Source organism: Eumetopias jubatus, unplaced genomic scaffold, assembly GCF_037043125.1.
Source record: "Eumetopias jubatus isolate StellerSeaLion01/CBP00866 unplaced genomic scaffold, mEumJub1_p1.0 scaffold_4, whole genome shotgun sequence".
NCBI lineage: Eukaryota > Metazoa > Chordata > Mammalia > Carnivora > Otariidae > Eumetopias > Eumetopias jubatus.
In genome coordinates, this window is record NW_028274810.1 from 108,102,717 (window position 1) to 108,123,886 (window position 21,170).

Consider the following 21,170-nt stretch of genomic DNA (forward strand, 5'->3'; position numbering starts at 1 on the left):
GGTGGGAGCTCCAGGCACTCCAGGGGCCACCATGCCCCACGTGAGCCCCAAGAGGCTGCCCGATGGCGGGGAGGTGAGGAGGGCTCTGAGACACAGCTCCCCCAAAACCCCACGGGGAGCACCTGATGGGCCCCCGTGCGAGACAGCATGAGGTAGGGACACAGGGACCGAGGGCGAGCCCCCTTGCCCCGACTCCCTCAGTGTGCTGTGCTGGTTCGGCAGGGGGTGGGGGGGCACAGCCAGCACGCGGAGTGTGATGCTCACCAGAAGTCTCGTGGTGATGGCGTAGGGCGAAGGGAGGGTCACTGGAAAGGAGGCGGTAGAAATGCTCAGGGGGCTGCCTGCCCACAGAGCCCCAGCCCCTGACTGCCCCCTGGGGTGGGGTGGGGTGGAGTCGGGGGGCGGGGCTGCTGGCGGGAAGAGGCCGGGTTCAAGGGCAAGCTCCAGGGTGAAGGATGACATGGTGGGGGGGCAGGGCGCACCGTTGCTGTCGTACTGGATGAGGAAGGCATCGGCCCCCACCTCCTGCCTCTTCTGGGCCAGGTGCACCAGGCTCTTGCAGAGCGGGGTCAGCGCCCCAGTGAAGCGCACGGGTGTGAGGAACTCGAGCAGGTAGGGCCAGAGGACCTGGAGGCAGAGCCGTGGTCTGTCTGCAGCACCTCGGGCGTGCAGGCTGCAGGGGCAAACACAGCCAGGAGCTCCCCCCAGGCACCACAGGGGCTCGGGAAGGTTTGGGGAGGTGGCCCGGAGAGCACCCCTGCCCCTGCGGCTTGCCCACCACTGGGTTCAACAGTCCCTGGGCCATAAGGTCAGGAGGGCAGTGGTCAGTCAGGTGCCCTGGGGGCTGGCTACGGGGCGGGCGCACACACTCACGTCGCTCATCCTGTCCACGGTGGTGCTGATCAGGTAGAGGGTGCTGATGCTGATAGCCCGCACACTGTCCGCTGCGAGGTCCTCGCTGTCGGGACCCAGCTTCCGAGGCTGGGGGAGGGGGGGAGCAGGGGCAGACCATGCATGGGCTGCACCGCTCTGCTCTCAAAGGCTGCTGGGTTGTGGGCGCAGGGCCGTGAGAACATAGCCTGTATGTGAACAGGGCAGACCCTGCCCAGCCTCCAAAGGGGATGCCATGTTGCCCGCCATGGGCAGGTAACACACTCTGCACTAAAAGTGCCCAAGGAAACAGGATCAGCTGGCTGAGTTCCAGTCTCCAGAACAACAGAGACTGTGAGCCTTCCCTATCAGCCACAGACTGTAAGAAACCACTTTATCCTTGACTGCGGCCCTGTGACGTCTGTAGACCTGGGACGGCCTGGTGGAAATGACAATCACCTGGGGAAACCCCCATTTTCTTCCAAGAAGAGGCTACAGCTTCTGCAGCCTGAGTCAGCTGACAGTTTCTCAGGAGAGACAGCGTCCACAGCCCAGTTCCCTAGGGAGGTTCCTTGCAAGAAAATGACCCGTTTGCTACACGTTCTGTCTGAGCCTCCCATTCATGATTTGAAACACCAAAAAGCAAATACTGAACAACAAAGAGAAATGGCCAGAATGCAATGACAGTGGGAGACCCATGGCTTCTCCCTTAGAGATCAAAGGTCAAATAGACAAAATAGGGATGTTTAGGCCTTGAGTAACAAGTTTTAAAGCATGCTCTAAGAACATAGAACTTCATCCCAAACAAACACAAATAACTTTGAAAGCCTGACCATAGAAGAATATCTCAACAAACATTTCTTTAAATGATTTTATTTAAGTCATGTCTGCACCCAATGTGGGGCTTGAACTCACAACCCTGACATTAAGAGTTGCATGCTCCACTGACTGAGCCAGCCAGGCACCCCTCTCAACAAACTCTTAAAAGCAGGAATAAACCTGGCCAGATTCACAATAGACAATACAGTAAAATTATAAGTCTGCAATGACCATGAAAAACTATTCACCTAGAAAAATTTTAATAATCCTAAAAGAAATCTTCAACCCCCCCCCAATAATGGGAATTAATAGACTAAAACAGAGATCTTGATTCTCTCCAGTGTATGCCCAACAGCCCCAAAGTGGCTGTGAAAATGCAGAGGCCAAAATGCGCCAAAGCAGCAGGGGACCCAGCCTCCCAAGGCCTGCGGGAACAGTGCCAAGCTGGGCCCCTTACCGAGGGCTGAGGGCCACAAGAGCCATTTCAGAGGCAAGGTAGCAGCATTCACTCACTCTGGCTAAACTCCAGTGTTTCAACCTAAACACAGAGGTCCAGGTGGGGACATGTAGCTCTGAGCTGACCTGGGCAGGCAGGGTGGCTCTGTGGGCCTGAGAGACCAGGCCCAGAGCAGGCTTAAGGCCATGACATTGAGACCACCCAGTCATGCCTGTGTTTATGCCATCTACCTTGCTCTCCCTCAAGAAGAAACTTGGATTTGCTTAGTAACTTTTTCAGTAGAAAAGCCCCAAAGAGAGCCAAGTATCTGTTCTGCCTCTCTCTTCTGAGTCCTGGGAGCTAAGGGAGTGAAGCAAGCACTAAAGGTGCAGAGGCCCCACTGCAGAAACAAGAGAGGTGCTCAGCGCACAGACTGAGACCCACACACCCACCCACCCACCCTGCCCCCCAGCTGGGGTTGTGCAGGTTATGATGACCACGCTGCCTCACAGAAGGCCAATGGCTCCTGAGTCCCAGAGTGGACAGGTGGGGGGCACCCCCTTACCTCCGTCTCGGGAGGGAGTGCACACTGCTGCACAATGTACTCCACCATCGCCTCTCCGCCAGGCTGTTCCAGGTAGCCATGGTGGGCCATGGCGCTGATCACCTGCACCACGGCCCGCTTCACCTGCCCAGGACCAAGGTCAGAAAGGGGCCTCAGAGGGAGAGTCCCGGCTGGTGCCATGAGAGTCCAGTTGGGAGACAGGAATCTTGCCCTTTCCTGCCCTGCACCCACATCTGTACCACACGCACCTGTACCTGCAGCTGTGTGTACCTACACCCGTACCCCATCTGCACCTGTGTGTACCTACACCCATTCCCCATCTACACCTGTACCTGGACCTGTGCCTGCACCTGTGTGTACCTACACCCCTTCCCCATCTACACCTGTACCTGCACCTGTGCCTGCACCTGTGTGTACCTACACCCGCACCCCATCTACACCTGGACCTGCACCTGTGCCTGCACCTGTGTGTACCTACACCTGCTCCCCATGTACACCTGTACCTGCACCTGTGCCTGCACCTGTGTGTACCTACACCCGCACCCCATCTACACCTGTATCTGCACCTGTGCCTGCACCTGTGTACCTACACCCGCTCCCCAACACCTGTGCCTGCACCTGCGTGTACTTACACCCATTCCCCATCTACACCTGTACCTGAACCTGTGCCTGCAGCTGTGTGTACCTACACCCGCACCCCATCTACACCTGTACCTGCACCTGTGCGTACCTACACCCATTCCCCATCTACCTGTACCTGTGCCTGCACCTACATCGCACCCCATCTACACCTGTACCTGCACCTGTACCTGCACCCACCCCCACTTCTTCACATCCCCTCGGCTGCATGTGTGGCCACCTCGCCAGCCCGTGGATGTGCTCAGGGCCTCAGTGGAAGGCCCCTTCTCCTCCTGTCCCCCATACCTCCCTCCTTCCCTGGGCACGAGACTTGTTGCTCCTCTGGCTCCCAACGTGCTGTCCCCTTTGCCCTGTGCTTGTCCCACCCTGAGCTGCAGGACCACTGCTCCTCAGGGTTGGCACCTCTCACGTGCCATCATCCCAGCTCCACCTCCCCCTTCAGCGCAAGGGCCCTGAATCAGCTGCGGTTGCCCCAACACTCCTGGGAGCTGAGGCTGCTGTCCAGCCCCACTCATTGGCCCCGCCTGGTGGCTCAAAGGTACAGACAGGTCACTGTGGCTGAAAACCCCCACCCCCAGAGCTAGTGCCTCCCCCAGGCCCTCCTGCTTCTCCTCGAGCCCACGAGTCCACAGGCACAGACCTAAGCCCAATGCCCCCCCACCCTGGGATCCTTCCTCATAAGGCCTCTCTCCTTTGGACCTTGGGTCAAATATCACTGTCCCAGCCTCCTTGGCCACTCACAGCTCCGTGCCATCCCCCATCACACACATGACCCCAATGACTGTGGGAAGGGGATCTGGGGGGTGAGCAATGAGGTCGCATAATGGATGATCAGGCTGAGTGCGCCTGGCCACTGGCATTGTCCGTGGCACATGGTGGGAGCCCTTAAAGGGGTGTTCCTGAGCAACAGCACCGAAAAGGAGGAGATTCTGGGGGCTGTGCATGGGGCCTTGCAACAGACATGGCCTCAGTGGTTTGGGATCGATTTCAGTAGTTTTCGAAACTCTCGCAGAAGGTCCCAAAGAGCAGGCTGCCTGGGATGAGTGCAAAGTCTGGAACAGCCCCCAGGGACGGGCAGGGGCACTACTGCGACCTGTGGGTAAGCAGGTCTGCCTGCCTATGGGGCCCCAGTAAGGGTCAGTAAGGGTCAACCCTGTTCTCGGCTGCTGGGAGGTCACCGCTGAGCCCGGGGACGTCCTGAGTCCAGTGTCCTTGTTCCCCTGGGGCTCTGGGCCACACGGTATCAGCTCGGCCTCCGGAGGGGCTGGAGACTGAGGTCAGCCACGCGGGCAGCCGACCGGGTCTGAGTGACGGGAACCGGATAAAGACCTTGGACACCGAGGCTGGGGGCTTCCCCGGCTGGCAACACTCGTATGTGCTGTCACTTCGGGGCCCGCGACTCCATGGGGAGAGGCAGTATGGACCCTCCTGGGCCCTGCTCTGGGCGCCCCTTCCCCTGGCTGATGGCGGTCTGGGTCCTTTCCCTGCGATAAACCGTAACTGTGAGCACGACAGCTCTCGTGAGTTCTGGGAGCCCTTCGAGCGAATCAGCAGACCCCATGGGGTCTCGGGGACCCCCGCCTCACTTCATACGTGGTTAACTGTATAAGGAGTAAGACGTGGGGAGTCCTGGCTGATGGCTCAGCAGCACCCACACCTGCATCCTCCCTCTGATGTCTAGGTCTGGCTGAGTCAGTGAGGACTCCCAGCCCCAGCCCGGCCATGCCTCCTGCGGCTGCTCCCAGCAGAGCTCGGGCTGACCCCGCCGTCTACCTTGGTGTTAGTGTCCAGAAGAGGAAGCCTCATGGAGGACAGAATAAAGGGCTTCTTAACTTCCATCTGAGAAGCTGCAAGAAATGAACAGATGGTTCAGTCTCCCCACTATGGCCAAGGCTGGCTGGCCCGTCCACCCCCACGAGGCCCGACGCCCCACCGCCAGGGTCTGGCCACGGCCTGGGCCACAGCAGGGGGAGGGGACGGCACTTAAAGACCCACCTACTTTTCTCTAGGGGACAAATGACCTTTTTCCCAAATAACATTATTTTGCCCAAAAAGAAGCTGGATGATAGGTAATTTAAGGCAGCAGGTAAGGGAGTGTCCTGAGTCGGCCAGAGCCAGGTTTGGGGGGCCTCCAACAGCACCCCAGTCCCAGGAGGCCTGTTAGCAGGTCTACAGGGACACTTTCCACACATTCCCAGCTGTGCTGATGCTGCTGGTCTACGGAGCCCTCCCACCCGAGAACCAGCAGGGTCAGCCTTTGTCTCCTGATAGGCAAGTGGGGACCAAGAGCAGCTGTCAGGGAGTGGCCCTGAGACCAACAGGAATGAGGACAGAGACAAGAGTGTCCATAGCACTCTTTGAGGGACCCTCTGAGGCACACAGTGGGGGGCATTTTATTTATATTTTTAAAGATTTTATTTTTAAGCCCCCTCTACAGCCAACATGGGGCTTGACCCACAACCCTGAGATCAAGAGGAGCATGCTCCACTGACTGAGCCCACCAGGCGCCCCAGGGATGGCACTTTTATTCCACATGGGACAGGGTCATCCTGACAGCCCAGAGCCCATCGTTCACGCCCACGCTCTGCCCTGTGGTGGCCCTGAGAAAGCCAGTGTGGGCTCCTGGCCACAACAGGAGATGCACAAGCCGAGAAAACACGATTCTAGAACCAACTGTGAGACAAACTGCCCCTCTGATAAGATGCTGCAAAGGCCCTTCATGAACACCCAGTAGGAAAGCAGAGCAGGAGCCACAGGAAGGTGGCAAAGGATTCTGCCGAGACTCAGGAGCGCATGAGGAGGCCAGGAAAGTGGCCACCAAGGTGGACAAGAGAAATATAACACACAACCAGAGGACTTGTGTCTCAATGCACAAGGGAATCCCAGCAAGTTGATAAGAAAAACAAAGATCGATAGAAAACCGGACAAGAGACCTGACCAAGCCCCCACTGCCGACAGGAAGGCAAGGCCGCCAGACTCCGCCACCTGCTAGCCAGGGAGGTGCGGGGACAGCTGCCCAATTGGCAAAGACAAAGACAAAGATGGGGCAAAGCCGCGTGAAAGCAAGGCTGCAGAGCAGCGGGAACACTCAGAGGCGCTGGAGCCCTGGGCACGCTGCGGAGACAGCTGGGCATCGCTGGGAAAGCTGAGGGTCCACACAAGTGCACCCACGCCCAGGACAGCCCATGCGGGATGGCAAGGTAGAGTGATGGGTGCGGTCCAGGCTGTGGGCTGGTCACAGCACAAAAGTGAGCCAAAGGACACTGAAGACAACCTACTGGGTGAAGCAGCAGCACTGACAGATGCCGCCGACCACAGGGTGCTCTGTGAGCTTTCGTTCGTGTTTCTATTTCCCAAGAAACGGTTACAAAGAGCAAAGAATGCAAACAACACAATAGAAAAACTGGCAGAGGTGGTGACCAGGGTCCACCAGGAAAAGGGAAGAGGGGCCACTAGGGCCCGGGGTGTAGGGGCACAGGCCGAGGACAGCCGTCAACCCAGCCCGCGTCCCTGAGGCTCAGGACAACAAGCGAGTATGCAAGAGCGCCCCCGTCTTCCCGTCACACGGCAGGCAGCACTTGACTCCTGGTGTCACCACCTGTAGCTTCGACTGGCTCCTGGGGTTTCTGTGGGGGCCAGCCGTGAGTCGGGCCCCTACGACGTGCTGAGCGTGCAGCACGGAGCAGGGCAGACATGGCCTACAACAAGCAGATGATCAGACCATCGCACACTGCACGAATGTCATGAAAGGTGCAGACAAGAGCCAGAGAAGCAGACCATCAATGGGGGACCCAGTGTGGAGTGGGGGTCAGGGTCCAGGGGCTCTTCTGAATGAGGCACATCTGAGCTAAAAGCCTAAGGCAGAGAAGGGACAGCCAGGCGGGGTGCAGGGGAAGGAGCCTCCCGAGCCAGGGCGCCTGCAGTGGCTGAGCCCAGAGCCCGCTGCAGTGGGAGCGGGGCTGTGGGGGCAGCAGCAGGTGGGGGGCACATGGAGATGAAGCTCCCTGCTCTCCCCACGGTGTTGACCCACAATGACCAACACCAGGACATTCTAGTAAAATTACTGGACTTTAAAGAAAACGAAACCAGAGAAAAGAGTAAAAGTCAAGGCCTGTGTGTCGGTAATGTCAGCGTGAACCGCCCGCACTCGTCCCTCCATCGAGTGCAGCATTTCCTAGCTCGCTCTCCTGAGAGGACTGGCGACCACCACCATGTAACGAGGACCCCTTGCACCACACGGCGGTCTTTAAGGACAGTTTCTCACTAAGGAAACAGGGCTTTTTGGAGAAACAGCTAATTCCAGGTCGGGGGCAAGAACTATATCTAAGAGCCCAGAGCACCAGCTGCCGAAGACCACAGTGGTCATGCCAAAGGACTCAGACCTTGAAGAGGCTCCCACAGCCTGAAGATGATACAATTTGAGCTTCGATAATGGCAATGACTGCAACCCATTAAGTATGTTAAAATCCATGAGCACTTAGGATTCTTTTTCTTTTGAGATGTGACATAAAATAATGCCTTTTATTTCCCCACCCCCTCCCCAAATAATGTCTTTTAAAAGCAAATACAACAGAACTTACTCATCCATATGAGCCTTTAAGATTTAAAAAAAAGGAAAAAAAAAAGAAAGTTACATTTAGAGGGTAATAGGGAACCAGTCTATTTTCTTGAAAACTGACAAAAAGAGCAAAGAATCAATGATCAGTCCTGCCTTCTTTACAGGAGCCATAAGCTCTGGATGAGCACACAGTACATGAGGGAAGTATCTCTTCATCAAGGTATTCCGATGACTCAAAGAAAAAGAAATCACCAATCAAAGCAGCACCAAATCTGCCCCAGGCACTGATCATCGATGCAGCCAAGACCTCAGGAGAAGGGCACCTGGGTGGCTCAGTCGTTAAGCGTCTGCCTTCGGCTCAGGTCATGATCCCAGGGTCCTGGGATCGAGCCCCGCATCGGGCTCCCTGCTCCGCGGGAAGCCTGCTGCTCCCTCTCCCACTCCCCCTGCTTGTGTTCCCTCTCTCACTGTGTCTCTCTCTGTCGAATAAATAAATAAAATCTTTTAAACAAAATAAATAAAAACTAGAATGAGGGGCACGTGGGTGGCTCAGTCGGTTAAGCATCTGACTCTTGGTTTCAGCTCAGGTCGTGATGTCAGTGTCGTGGGATCGAGCCCCGTGTCAGCTCCGTGCACAGTGCAGAGTCGGCTTGAGATTCTCTCTCCCGCTCCCGCTGCCCCTCCCCCTGCTTGTGTGTGCGCTCTAAAATAAATAAATCTTAATTAAAAAAAAAAACAGAATGAAATAAGACACACATCTACCAAAATGGCTGAAGTTAAAGACTGCAGGTGTTGGCAAGGGCACAAAGCAATGTTGCTCACATGCTGTTGTGATAATAAGGCGTGGGGTACAAACTTTGTAGAACAGAATGGTTTTACCAACTAAAGTTGAACATACACACACATTATGACCCGAAACTCTACCCCTAGGCATATGCTCAACTGAACATACACGGGAAAAGTGTTCCTGATAGCATGGTGCATCATAACAGAAAACACAGGACACGGCCACTTATCACCACTGGAGAGATGGACTATGGCTTAATTCACTGGGATGTTTCACAGAAAGGAAGTGATTGAGCTGCACTACACTTCACTGTGTGTGAATAAATTTCACACACAGAATATTGAGGGAAAGAAGCCAGTTACAAAGTAATTCACACGCTCAGGTCCTATCTACACCACAAGCCAGAAATCCGGTGGGGGCTCCAGGTCAGAGCCGAATCCTCACGGGCATATGCACGGAGTCATTATGCTGAAAAGTAAACACGTGTGCTTTTTGTACAGGTGTTACACTTTATAATAATAATAATGCGACTCAGGCCATGATCCCGGGGTCCTGGGATCCAGTCCCGCATTGGGCTCCCTGCTCAATGGAGCCTGCTTCTCCCTCTGCCTCTGCCGCTCTCCCTGCTTGTGCTCTCTCTCTCTCTCTCTCTGACAAATAAATAAAATCTTTAAAAATAATAATAATGCATGACGACACCATTAATTCTCTAAGGTGTACTAGACAGGGAAAAAGCATGTTTTTTAATTATGTCATTTGGTAAGAAAAACTCTTACTTCCTTGACAAACTACACCATCCTTTCTTGATTAAAACTCTTCACAGTGTCACGATAGAGGGTACATAGCTCAATATCATAAAAGCCATCTATGAAAAACCCACAGCAAATATCATTCTCAATGGGGAAAAACTGAGAGCTCTCCCCCTAAGGTCAGGAACACGGCAGGGATGTCCACTGTCACCACTGCTATTCAACATAGTATCAGAAGTCCTAGCCACAGCAATCAGACAACAAAAAGAAATCAAAGGCATCCGAGTCGGCAAAGAAGAAATCAAACTCTCACTCTTTGCAGGTGACATGATACTCTATGTGAAAACACAAAAGATTCCACCCCAAAACTGCTAGAACTCATACAGGAATTCAGTAAAGTGGCAAGATATAAAATCAATGCACAGAAATCAGTTGCATTTCTATACACCACCAACAAGACAGAAGAGAGAGAAATTAAGGAGTCGATCCCATTTACAATTGCACCGAAAACCATAAAATACATAGGAATAAATCTAACCAAAGAGGTAAAGGATCTGTACTCTGAAAACTATTGAATGCTTATGAAAGAAACTGAGGAAGACACAAGGAAATGGAAAAACGTTCCATGCTCATGGATTGGAAGAACAAATATTGTGAAAATGTCTATGCTACCTAGAGCAATCTACACATTCAATGCAATTCCTATCAAAATACCATCCACATTTTTCATAGAGCTGGAACAAATAATCCTAAAATTTGTATGGAACCAGATAAGACCCCGAATAGCCAGAAGAATGTTGAAAAAGAAAACCGAAGCTGGTAGCATCACAATTCCGACTTCCAGCTCTATTGCAAAGCTGTCATCATCAAGACAGTATGGTCCTGGCACAAAAACAGACACGTAGATCAATGGAACAGAATAAAGAGCCCAGAAATGGACCTTCAACTCTATGGTCAACTCATCTTTGACAAAGCAGGAAAGAATGTCCAATGGAAAAAAGACAGTCTCTTCAACAAATGGTGTTGGGAAAACTGGACAGCCACATGCAGAAGAATGAAACTGGACCATTTCCTTACACCACACACAAAAATAGACTCCAAATGGATAAAAGACCTAAACGTGAGACAGGAATCCATCAAAATCCTTGAGGAGAACACAGGCAGCAACCTCTTCGACCTCAGCTGCAGCAACTTCTTCCTAGAAACATCGCCAGAGGCAAGGGAAGCAAGGGCAAAAATGAACTATTGGGACTTCGTCAAGATAAAAAGCTTTTGCACAACAAAAGAAACAGTCCACAAAACCAAAAGACAACCGACAGAATGGGAGAAAATATTTGCAAATGACATATCAGATAAAGGGCTAGTATCCAAAATCTATAAAGAACTTATCAAACTCAACACCCAAAGAACAAATAATCCAATCAAGAAATGGGCAGAAGACATGAACAGACATTTTTCCAAAGAAGACATCCAAATGGCCAACAGACACATGAAAAAGTGTTCAACATCGCTCGGCATCAGGGAAATCCAAATCAAAATCTCAATGAGATACCACCTCACACCCATCAGAATGGCTAAAATTAACAAGTCAGGAAATGATAGATGTTGGCGGGGATGTGGAGAAAGGGGAACCCTCCTACACTGTTGGTGGGAATGCAAGCTGGTGCAGCCACTCTGAAGACAGTATGGAGGTTCCTCAAACAGTTGAAAATAGAGCTACCCTATGACCCAGCAATTGCACTACTGGGTATTTACCCAAAGATACAAATGTAGGGATCCGATGGGGCACATGCACCCCAATGTTCATAGCAGCAATGTCCGCAAGAGCCAAACTGTGGAGAGAGCCGAGATGCCCTTCAACAGGTGAATGGATAAAGAAGATGTGGTCCATATATACAATGGAATATTACTCAGCCATCAGAAAGGATGAATACTTACCATTTACACTGACATGGACGGAACTGGAGGGTATTATGCTAAGCGAAATAAGTCAGTCAGAGAAAGACAATTATCATATGATTTCACTCATGTCAAAATTAAGAAACAAAACAGGATCATAGGGGAAGGGAGGGAAAATAAAATAAGATGAAATCAGAGGGGGAGACAAACCGTAAGAGACTCTTAATCTCAGGAACCAAACTGAGAGTTGCTAGAGTGGAGGGGGGCGGGGGGGAATGGGTCACTGGGTGATGGGCATGAAGGAGGGCACGTGATGTAATGAGCACTGGGTGTTATATGCAACTGATAGATCACTGAACTCTACTCCTGAAACCAATAATATGCTAAGTGTTAATTGAATTTAAATAAAAAAAATAAAATTGATAGAACATTCAAGTAAAAAAAAAAGACTGATCAAGACTCAGATGGCAGGACAAATACGGTGTGATCTCTCCTACATACGGAATCTAAAAAAAAATCTATCACCTATCTGTATCTATAAAACTGAGCTCATAGATACAGAGAACAGACTGGTGATTGCCAGAGATGGAGGGTGGAGGGTGGGAAAAATGGGTGAACTGGGTTTTTTTTGTTTAAATAAACTGAATATAAGACATAAAAAATTAAAAAATAGAAAGTCTACTTCCTTACATATACACATGTACATGTGTGTAAATGCACGGAGAATGAACCTACAAACAAGACCTATGCGAGCACAAGACAAGCCTGAAAGCAGACGAGCCATGGGGCAGTTCAGGAGGAGAGCCTCTGCTTGCACATGGGCGTCTCTGATACAGGCACACGGCTCCCAGGGCCGCTAGCTGAGTCACCTCAGCCTCCTCATCAGGGAAACGGGCTCCGAGGAGGGGCTGCCAGGGCGGGGCGGGCGCACACTTCACCGCTGTGTGACCACCACCATCCTCCGGGTGTGAGGAGCCCTTCCCCAGGGAGCCAGCGCGCTGCCGGCCCCTTCCCATGGGGCATCGTCCCCCAATTCCGTAAGATGCCTCGTGTCCACAGGCACTGTTTGTGACTCAGCCCCAACCCACAGGGCCTCCCTGGACAGGGGTCAGCATACTTGTTCCATAAAGGGCCGATGAAAAACTATCTTAGGCCTCAAGTGCCACGTGTGGCCTGGTACACTCACTCGTCTTTGCTTTTACAACCTGGTAACATGGAAAACCCACTCAGAACTTGGGCTGCCCAAAAGCAGGCTGCAGGTTGCAGGCCGACCATGGCCCATGGCCATTATTTACTGACCAAGACTCATCAAAAAATGCAAACTCGGGTGTGCCACGTGTCCAAGCTTGTTGCTGATTAAATGAGTCCTAGCAGCAGAAGCCCAGAGCCTTCCATCTGACTGAGGGAGTCATGAGACACATGCAGACCAAAGGGTGTTCTGCCGAACAGCGGGTCTGCACCCTTCCCAGGAGCCCACACCTAAGACACAGGTCTCTCTGATTGGACCCCCCAGAGCAGCCGTGACAGACGACTTAGGACATGTGAGCCATCAGGCCAGGGGGCGAGCAGGGAGCGCCTGGCCCGGAAGGGGCGCAGCAGCCCAGCATCTGCAACCACCCATCAAAGGCGAATGTCTAAGAATGTCTATGGCGGGCAGAAAGGTATTTTTCAAAAAGTTTGGAATTTTACAAGATAGAAAGTAGGGAAAATTTTTTTTAAGAATTCAAGCAAGGGGGACGCCTGGGTGGGTCAGTTGTTAAGCGTCTGCCTTCGGCTCAGATCATGATCTCAGGGTCCTGGGATTGAGTCCTACATTGGGCTCCCTGCTCAGTGGGCAGCCTGCTTCTCCCTCTGCCTCCGCCTCTCTCTGTCTCTCGTGAATAAATAAATAAAATCTAAAAAAAAAAGAAGAAGAAAAGATTTCAAGCAAGGGGTGCCTGGGGTCTCAGTCGGTTGAGCGTCCAACTCTTAGTTTTGGCTCAGGTCGTGATCTCAGGGTCGTGGGATCGAGCCCTGCGTCAGGCTCCCTGCTCAGCGGGGAATCTGCTTGTCCCTCCTCCCGACTTGTGCTCACTCACGCTCTCTCTCTCTCAAATAAATAAAATCTTAAAAAAAAAAAAAAGAATCAGAGCAAGATGTTCCTTTCACCTGCAAGATGGACAGTGTCTGCCTTTTTCAGGCCTTGCCCCGCCGCCGCTGGACACTCACCGGCCGAGTTGATGACATGCCGCACCACCTGCAGGGTGCCCACACGGGTCCTCTCGTTGCTGGTATCGAGTTTGGGCAGCAGGAAGGCCAGTAAGCGGTCAGGGGCACAGCAAGCTGCAGGGCAAGCAACATCCAAAACGTATTTGTGGGGGCGCCTGGGGGGCTCAGTCGTTGGGCGTCTGCCTTCGGCTCAGGTCATGATCCCGTGGTCCTGGGATCGAGCCCCGCATCGGGCTCCCTGCTCCACAGGAAGCCTGCTTCTCCCTCTCCCGCTCCCCCTGCTTGTGTTCCCTCTCTCGCTGTGTCTCTCTCTCTCTCAAATAAATAAATATTTAAAAAAACAAAAACAAAACAAAAAAACAAAAAACGTATTTGTAATCATCTGCTCCCTGCTTGACGCTGGTGTGTGCAAACCCCAGGGGCTGGGGAGGGTGGACACCAGGGGCTGCAGCCTGGCCAGGCCTCTGTGGTGAGGCTCTGGAGCTACACACAGGCCCAGGGACAGGCAGACAAAGAAACCTCCTCAGCTCCAACCCCTGACCAGAGCTGCCAACCCGCACACAAGCGACCCACGGGCCCCACGGTGAGCAGACAGCATGTCCACAGAGGGCCCTGCGGGAGAGGCCACAGCCTGCTTACCCAGCACGGTGAAGCAGCGTAGCACCTCCTTTTGGTTGCTCACCACCAGGGGGCTGGATGACTCCACGGGCACGCAGATCTGCTCCAGGGACAGAGGATGGACATGAGTCACAGGGAATGCTGCTGCCTCCCAAGGGCCCCACCAGCCTGGAGGGGAGGACACACGCTCCCACATCCACGGCCCGGAGAGACTGCCCAGGCTTCGCGGTTTCTGCCTCTAGCACTTCCTTGGGGTGGGGCTGGTTCGGGGGCCTGAGCCTCCGCCCTTGCGGTCGGGGGCAGGGCCAGCAGACACACGGCTGGTCTCCGTGTCTCCAGGGAACCGAGTCCTGGCCCCTTCCCACCACAGCCAGGACAGGGTCACGCGTGCTTTGGGCACAGGCTGGAGACCACTAATCTCCAGGATATAGAAAGCACTAGGAAACCGAACACCTAGTGCTTATTCATTCAAAATTGTAAAAAAAAAAAAAGTTACATTGGTTAAAGTAAAAGCTGAAGCTGTTGGCAGATGTGGCTCTAGGGTCCACGGCACCTCAGCGGGCGACACGGAAGCCCCCCAGTCACCCGGGGCTGAGCTCTGAGGTGGCATCCCAGTCCCGTCCCCACAACGCCCAGGGTCAAGGCAAAGGACACCAGCAGGGCCTCTGTGCAAAACGCTCAATGTTAATTCCTAAGCACAGCAGAAGAGGTGACCAACAGTACAGAGGGAGTCCCCAGATCCACAGGCTCTGCCCCAGGCTGGACCCTGCTGGCACACGTGGCGAGCTGTGGGAAGCAGGCGAGGGGCAGGCACTGGCCCCAGGTTCCCAGGGAGTTCCTTGCTCTTCCCACTGTAAAGACCTCATCTGGTCACGAAATGCAGCGCAGTGGGCTCTCCCTCTGGGGGAGGCCAACTGCCAAGTTGTGAGGATGTGCAAGCAGCCCCGTGGCAAGGAACCAAGGCCTCCAGCCAGCAGCCCCATGAGGGCACTCTGGCGGAAGCAGACCCCAGCCTCAGCCGAGCCCTCAGACTGTCGCCACGTGAGACCCCGAGCCAGAACCACTCGGCTGAGCCGGGACGGATCCTGCACAGTGGCCGCAGAGCAACCCACGGCTGCCTCATAAAGGTGCCCTGTTCCAGAATCACTGGCTACACGGCAGGAGGTAACTAATGGAAATGGGCGGTCGTCTGGAGAGCAGAAAAAGTTGGACTCTCACTCACGGTTTCCCTAAAATAAGCTCCAGGTGGATTAAACAATAAAAGTGTATTAGGTAATAGGAGGCTCTGAAAAACAGTTTGCAGAATTCAAAAGGCTTTTCTAAATATAACGAAACCTATGCCAAAACATAAAGGATGGATACACAATGATGGAAACATTAGATAATTTTGGTGGCAGAGAATATCACGAACAGAGCCGCACGGCAAAGGACAAAGCAGGAGCAGGAATGACACACAGGACGGAAGGCTGGTCCGTATGGGAAACGAAAACCCAGCAGAACAACAGGAGACACAGACGGGCAGTTGTGGGGTAAGAGAAAACCTCATCGCGCCCACTTCTTGGCTCCATGACCCGCATCTCCACTCCTCCCGCCCTCCCGCTGAGTACACGCTACTGAGCTGCAGTCTCGTTTCTCACTGTTACGGTTTCGGAGCTGTTCTCCGTAGGGATCTCAGACACTCTTGGTGAGCTTAGTTCTGGGGCATTTCATGATACGTTTCTGCTGCTACTGTAAACGGCATGTTTTGGGTGCTGCCCACTTGGCCGCTCCATCGGTACCGGTGGAGGAAACTGCTGTCGTCTGGTAAGTTGCTCTCGCAACTGGTAACCGTGCTGAGTTCGCTACGTGTTCTAGTGTCTGTGTGCTGACTCTGTTTGTACGTGAGTGGATCTCTAGAGGAGGGACTCACTTCTCTCCCTAAGGCAAATACTGAGTGCTTACGAGTGGCAGGTACTGCACCAGGCGCCGAGACACGGCAGTGAAAACAGACAACACCCCAACCTCACGCGGTCTACAATGCAGCTGCGGAGAGGCGAGCAACAGGCAGTCAGGTGTCGAGTACGTGAAAAGGTGGTGAGTGCCACAGGGAGAAGCAAAGCAGGGGCAGGGACAGGGCGGGGAGGCCAGGCGACGGTCCACAAAGCCTCACGTCTCCGGGCCCCACTGAGTGGGCTTTCCTGCTCTGACCCTAAGGGAATGCACGTGAGTCCCACTCAAGAGGAGGTATGCTGGGGGTGTGGTGCATGAACTCTAATGAGTTCAAGAAGTTCCTCCCCTATTGCTAAGACTTTTAATGATAAATAGTTGTTGAAAGTCATCAGAAGCTTTTTCTTCCTCAACTGAGGTTCCAGACACTCTTCCCTAATCTCTTTCTGAGAGGGAGCATCCTGACAGCTTCTCGGTCCCTCCTGTTTTGGGAGTAGAGCGCGGGATCCGTTAGCTTGAATGTGCACCTCAAACTACAGACTTAGTCTCCCCTGGACGACACTGACTTTACTCCATCAGGCAGCTCTGAATCTTTGCCTGGTCTCCAAACCCACGTGTATGGGACGGAAATTAGAAGTTGGGTAGAACTCAACCTTAGAGCCATGTGGGCCCTGTGTGTGTTGGAAGGAAGGAAGGAAGAAGGTCTTGGAAGACTATCTCCACTTGTTTGTTGGTTTAGTTGAGTTCTCTTTCTTCTCCTGCCAAGTTTGACATTTTTATTTTTTTAGGAATCTATCCATTTCACCATTTTTCAAGTTCAATAGCTTTGTTCAATCTCTCTAGGGCAGCGCTCCCCATCCCCTGGCTAGGAGGACCATGTGAGGCCAGGCCTGCATTCCAGCTGCTGTGGGAGCAGGGAGGAGACCCACATCCCTCCCCCGTCTCTCGTTTTATGCCCCTCTTCTCTCAGACAGTCCATGAACAGGACTCGCTCCCTACCACTCCACCCACCTGCCTCTGTGTTCCTGTGACCTCCACACATCTCCTCTGACCTAGAGAGGGGGGGCTGCACAGCTCATGGGCCCCCTGAAGCCCATCTCCAGTATTTTTCAGGACCCCTCCCCTTGTAGCCTTCCTGGGGCCCACAGCCAGTGCAGATGCCCCGAGGCCATCTAAGGCCTCTCTGTCCTGAAGGCTGCCCACTCCTGCCAAGGGGAGGAGCTTCATCCCAGGGGCCACACCCACCATGCAGGGAACACCCTAACTTCAGAACTGCTAGGCTGGACAGCCCGCCCCATTCTTGCTCCCTGCAAACCTCAGCAGGCATCTGCACCCAAGACCTGGAGATGGGTGGCACCAGGACCTGCCCCATCATACCGGCCCTGTCCCCAGCGTGTCCCCAGCGCCCCACCCCCAGTATGCCCCCCTGCACCCTACCCGTGGAGCCCCAGCCTGCCCTGCCACAAGGCACTCCCCCATTCCCATCCCCTGCGCATCCTACCTGAGCATGCAGAGCGGCCAGGAGTGAGTCCAGCTGGGCTTCCAGTGTGCGGCTGCCCACGCTCACCGCAGCCTCAAGGATCTGGCCCAGGCTCTGCTCAAGACACAGAGGAGAGGGCGCCTGGGTGGCTCAGTTGGTTGGGCGACTGCCTTCGCCTCAGGTCATGATCCTGGGGTCCCGGGGATCAAGTCCCGCATCGGGCTCCCTGCTCGGCGGGGAGTCTGCTTCTCCCTCGGACCCTCCCCCCTCTCATGCTCTCTCTCTCTCTTTCACTCTCTCTCAAGTAAATAAATAAAATCTTTAAAAAAAAAAGACACAGAGGAAAGGGGCCATCGGTCCTACTTCAAGTCCCAAGCCCCGCCTCCTGGCCGCAAAGATCCCACCTCAGGGCTCAATAAGGGAGCCCTACCTCCAAGTCAAGAATTAAGAGAGGAGGGCAAGTCTCAGGACAGGGGGCACAGACAAGGTAAAGGACCCCTGGGCAGGGCAGGGCATCGAGGAGAAATATGACCAGGCCCCACCCACCACTGAATCTAACAGCACTCTCTGAGCAGCCTTTCCCAGGTGCCTACACCCTCCCATCTGAGCCAGGTGGGGGCCAGTCAGTGGACAGAGCTCTGCACAGGCCACAGTGGGCAGGTGCGCACCTTGGACACGTGGAAGGTCTCGGCGTGCTTCTTGTAGAGGGCCAGGACTCCAGGCAGGAGCTTGGGGAGCTGCTCCTCCAGCTTCTCGCTAGGCAGCAGGTGGCTCATGGGCCCCAGGGCCTCCACCACAGCAAGCCGGAGCTGAGAGCAAGAGCACCATGGTGCTCAGGTCCAAACCACTGACCCAAGTGGAAAGGCAAAAGGCCCATTCACCAAGAACCCAAGGCCAGAAGTGAGGAAACCCACATTATCACATGACTAGGGGTTCTGAAAGGGGTCCAAAGGCAGAGAGGTCAGAGTGACCACGGCCAGGGTCTGGACAGCAGCCAGGCCAGGGAGGCCGTAAAAGAAACCCCCACCCCCACCCCACCCCCCAGCAATGCAGGAGCCTCCAGGCAGAGTGGGGAGGAAGGCAGAAAACAAGCCATATTCTCTAGGGACCTTGCACAGGGCACCGTCACTCCCTGACGAAACCCGCACCCCCTGAGCCAGGGGGTGGGGCATGTACAGGACTGGGAAGCCTGTGTGGGCAGCTGGCTCTACCCCTCCATGGCATCCCCTCCCCCAAAGCCTGCAGCACCGTGGGAGAGGCTCAGGCCATGGGAGCAGACCAGGACCCCGTGGGGGCGGGAGAGAGCAGCCAGCAAGGGGAGGCCACAGGTTCCCAACACACTGAAGAACGGTACCTTGGCTTCGCGGCTCTGCAGCCAGTGGTTAAAGAGGATGTCGTAGGCACTGAAGATGTCCGTGGCAAAGGTGTCCTTCCTGACCGTGGGGTCTGGGGCTTGGTCCAGGTTGGCCAGGTACTCCAGAGTGCTCTCGCTGAAGTGCTGCAGAACTATCCCAGGGGTGAGGGGTGACATCGCTGGTTACCGCTGATCACACCATGTGCGCTTCGCTGCCCCTCCCGGCACCCCCACCACCTGCAAGACACCCTCCCGAGCACTGGGGCCAAGCGTGTGACTCCACGACTATACTGGGGTGAACGGCGTCCCCCGCACCCACATCCTTCCCAGAACCTCACAAGGCGACCTTTTTTGGAAAGAGGATCTTTGCAGATATAACTACTTAAGATATGATCGTGGCGGGTGCCTGGGTGGCTCAGTTGGTTAAGCGACTGCCTTCGGCTCAGATCATGATCCTGGAGTCCCGGGGTCGAGTCCCGCGTCGGGCTCCCTGCTCAGCGGGGAGTCTGCTTCTCCCTCTGACCCTCCCCCCTCTCATGCTGTCTCTCTACCATTCTCTCTCTCTCAATAAATAAAAATCTTTAAAAAAAAAAAAAAAGATGCGATCGTGGCGGGGTATGGTGGGACCTAAATCCCACATGACTGAGTCCCTAGAAGAGGACACACACAGAGACACGGAGAGACATGGAGAGACGAGTGTGCAGCAGGGCACAGAGCGGGGGAGAGACGGAGCAGAGCCACCCTCCGAGCACCAAGAAGAAACCAACCCTGGTGACAGCTATCTCGAACTTCTGGTCTCTGGAAGCGTGAGAGAATACTTTCATCTTTTTTTTTTTTTAAGACATTATTTTTAAGTAATCCCTACACCCAACATAGGGCTCGAACTCACAACCCCAAGACCAAGAGTCGCACGCTCCACCAACACAGCCAGCCTGGCGCCCCACGATTCTCTCATGGGAAGTGCCCTTGTTTGGGGTACTATGTTACGGCAGCCCCGGGAAACTAGCACAGGTACCAACCACCCCGAAACACCCTCAGTTCACAGCGCCCAGCCCCCGCCAGCCAGCTGTAAGGCAAAAAGGGGAGGTGCTGTGCCCACCTCACCCCTCACAGACGGACACAAATGCCGCACACTTTGCCAGGGTCGCGGCCAGCGTGCTGCATCTCTGAAGGTGACTGCGAGGTGCAGAAGTCCAGACAGAGATAAAGACCTACGAGTGGTCAGCAAGGGCTGACCCTGGTCAAGGGAGAGGCCGAGCTAGGGCCCTGCCGTGCAGCCCCCCTAAGGGCTCGGTAGCGGAGCCGGGGAATGGCCAGGAGAGCCAGCGACTCTCAAGGCCTCGTGGGGAGGGGACGCACCAGCCTCTGAGACCCCCTTGGAGGCGACCCCCAGGGATCTGCCACCTCACCCGGCAGGCTCACTTGCCCCTGTCCAGTCCAGCTCTCACGTGGCCCACTTACGTGGCTAACTTCTCAGCGTGGGCTCCCCAGTCCAACAGAAAGAATAAGCCTGACCCCTAGGTGTACATGAGGGCAATCAGAGTTATGAGTTCCCGAGAGAGAGAGAGAGAGAATTTAAAGAAATCTTAGAAGACGGGCGCCTGGGTGGCTCAGTCGGTGAAGTGTCTGCTTTCGGCTCAGGTCATGATCTCGGGGTCCTGGGACTGAGCCCCAAGCCCGGGCTCCCTGCTCAGCGGGGGCTCTGCTTCTCCCTCTGCCCCTCCCCCTGCCTGTGCTCACTCTTCCTCTCTCTCAAATAAAATCTTTTAAAAATAAAGAAATTTCAGGAGAAAACCATGTCCTGGAGCATCATGGGCCCCTGGAGGGTCCAGCCCAGGTGGACTCGCCCCCACCCGCCGCCGCAGCGGGGCCAGACCCCTGCTCTCCTCCCTACCCACCCGAAGCTCTTGCCTCTCTGAGCTCCGTAATCAGGATGGTGGTCAAGCTGACCGGCGTTTCCTGGCATTTTGTAGTGAGGTTTTTCAGGGTAACAGACCACTATACTGCTGGAAGCTGAAACTGATCTTCCCAATTTGTTGCTAGGTTTTGACCGTTACTCAGTTATACATATGCATGGGAGGTCGAAGAGCTGTTCTCCTATACCCTAACCCAAGCTCAATTTACTTTCCTCCAGAAGCAAGCGCTGGGCTTGCTCATAACGAGTCTGCAGCATCCCATGCCACCTCCCCCAAGGCCAGGGCAGCCAGCTCACGTCACGCCAGCTTGGCTCCCCAGGCAGGGGTCACTAATGCCATCTCCGCA

General features: G+C 54.3%; 1 protein-coding gene across 18 annotated transcripts in view; it reads right to left on the minus strand.

Moving 5' to 3' along the window:
• The window catches only part of MROH1 (maestro heat like repeat family member 1), a 66,938-nt gene that overhangs the window by 23,245 nt on the left and 22,523 nt on the right, over positions 1-21,170 (minus strand). For 17 of the 18 annotated variants that reach the window (XR_003607576.2, XR_003607577.2, XM_088022692.1 and 14 more), the window contains 10 exons: positions 18,909-19,060; positions 18,223-18,363; positions 17,576-17,668; positions 14,170-14,248; positions 13,531-13,644; positions 5,103-5,176; positions 2,691-2,813; positions 874-981; positions 483-627; positions 265-305 (listed from right to left, as the gene is read on the minus strand). Coding sequence is in view for 16 of the 18 variants with exons in the window: in XM_088022692.1 (XP_087878818.1) it covers positions 265-305; positions 483-627; positions 874-981; positions 2,691-2,813; positions 5,103-5,176; positions 13,531-13,644; positions 14,170-14,248; positions 17,576-17,668; positions 18,223-18,363; positions 18,909-19,060 (1,070 nt within the window). In the remaining 2 variants the exon portion in view is untranslated. Of the gene's footprint in view, positions 1-264; positions 306-482; positions 628-873; positions 982-2,690; positions 2,814-5,102; positions 5,177-13,530; positions 13,645-14,169; positions 14,249-17,575; positions 17,669-18,222; positions 18,402-18,908; positions 19,061-21,170 lie in introns of those variants that run through there. The other variant, XM_088022698.1, reaches the window with a different exon arrangement.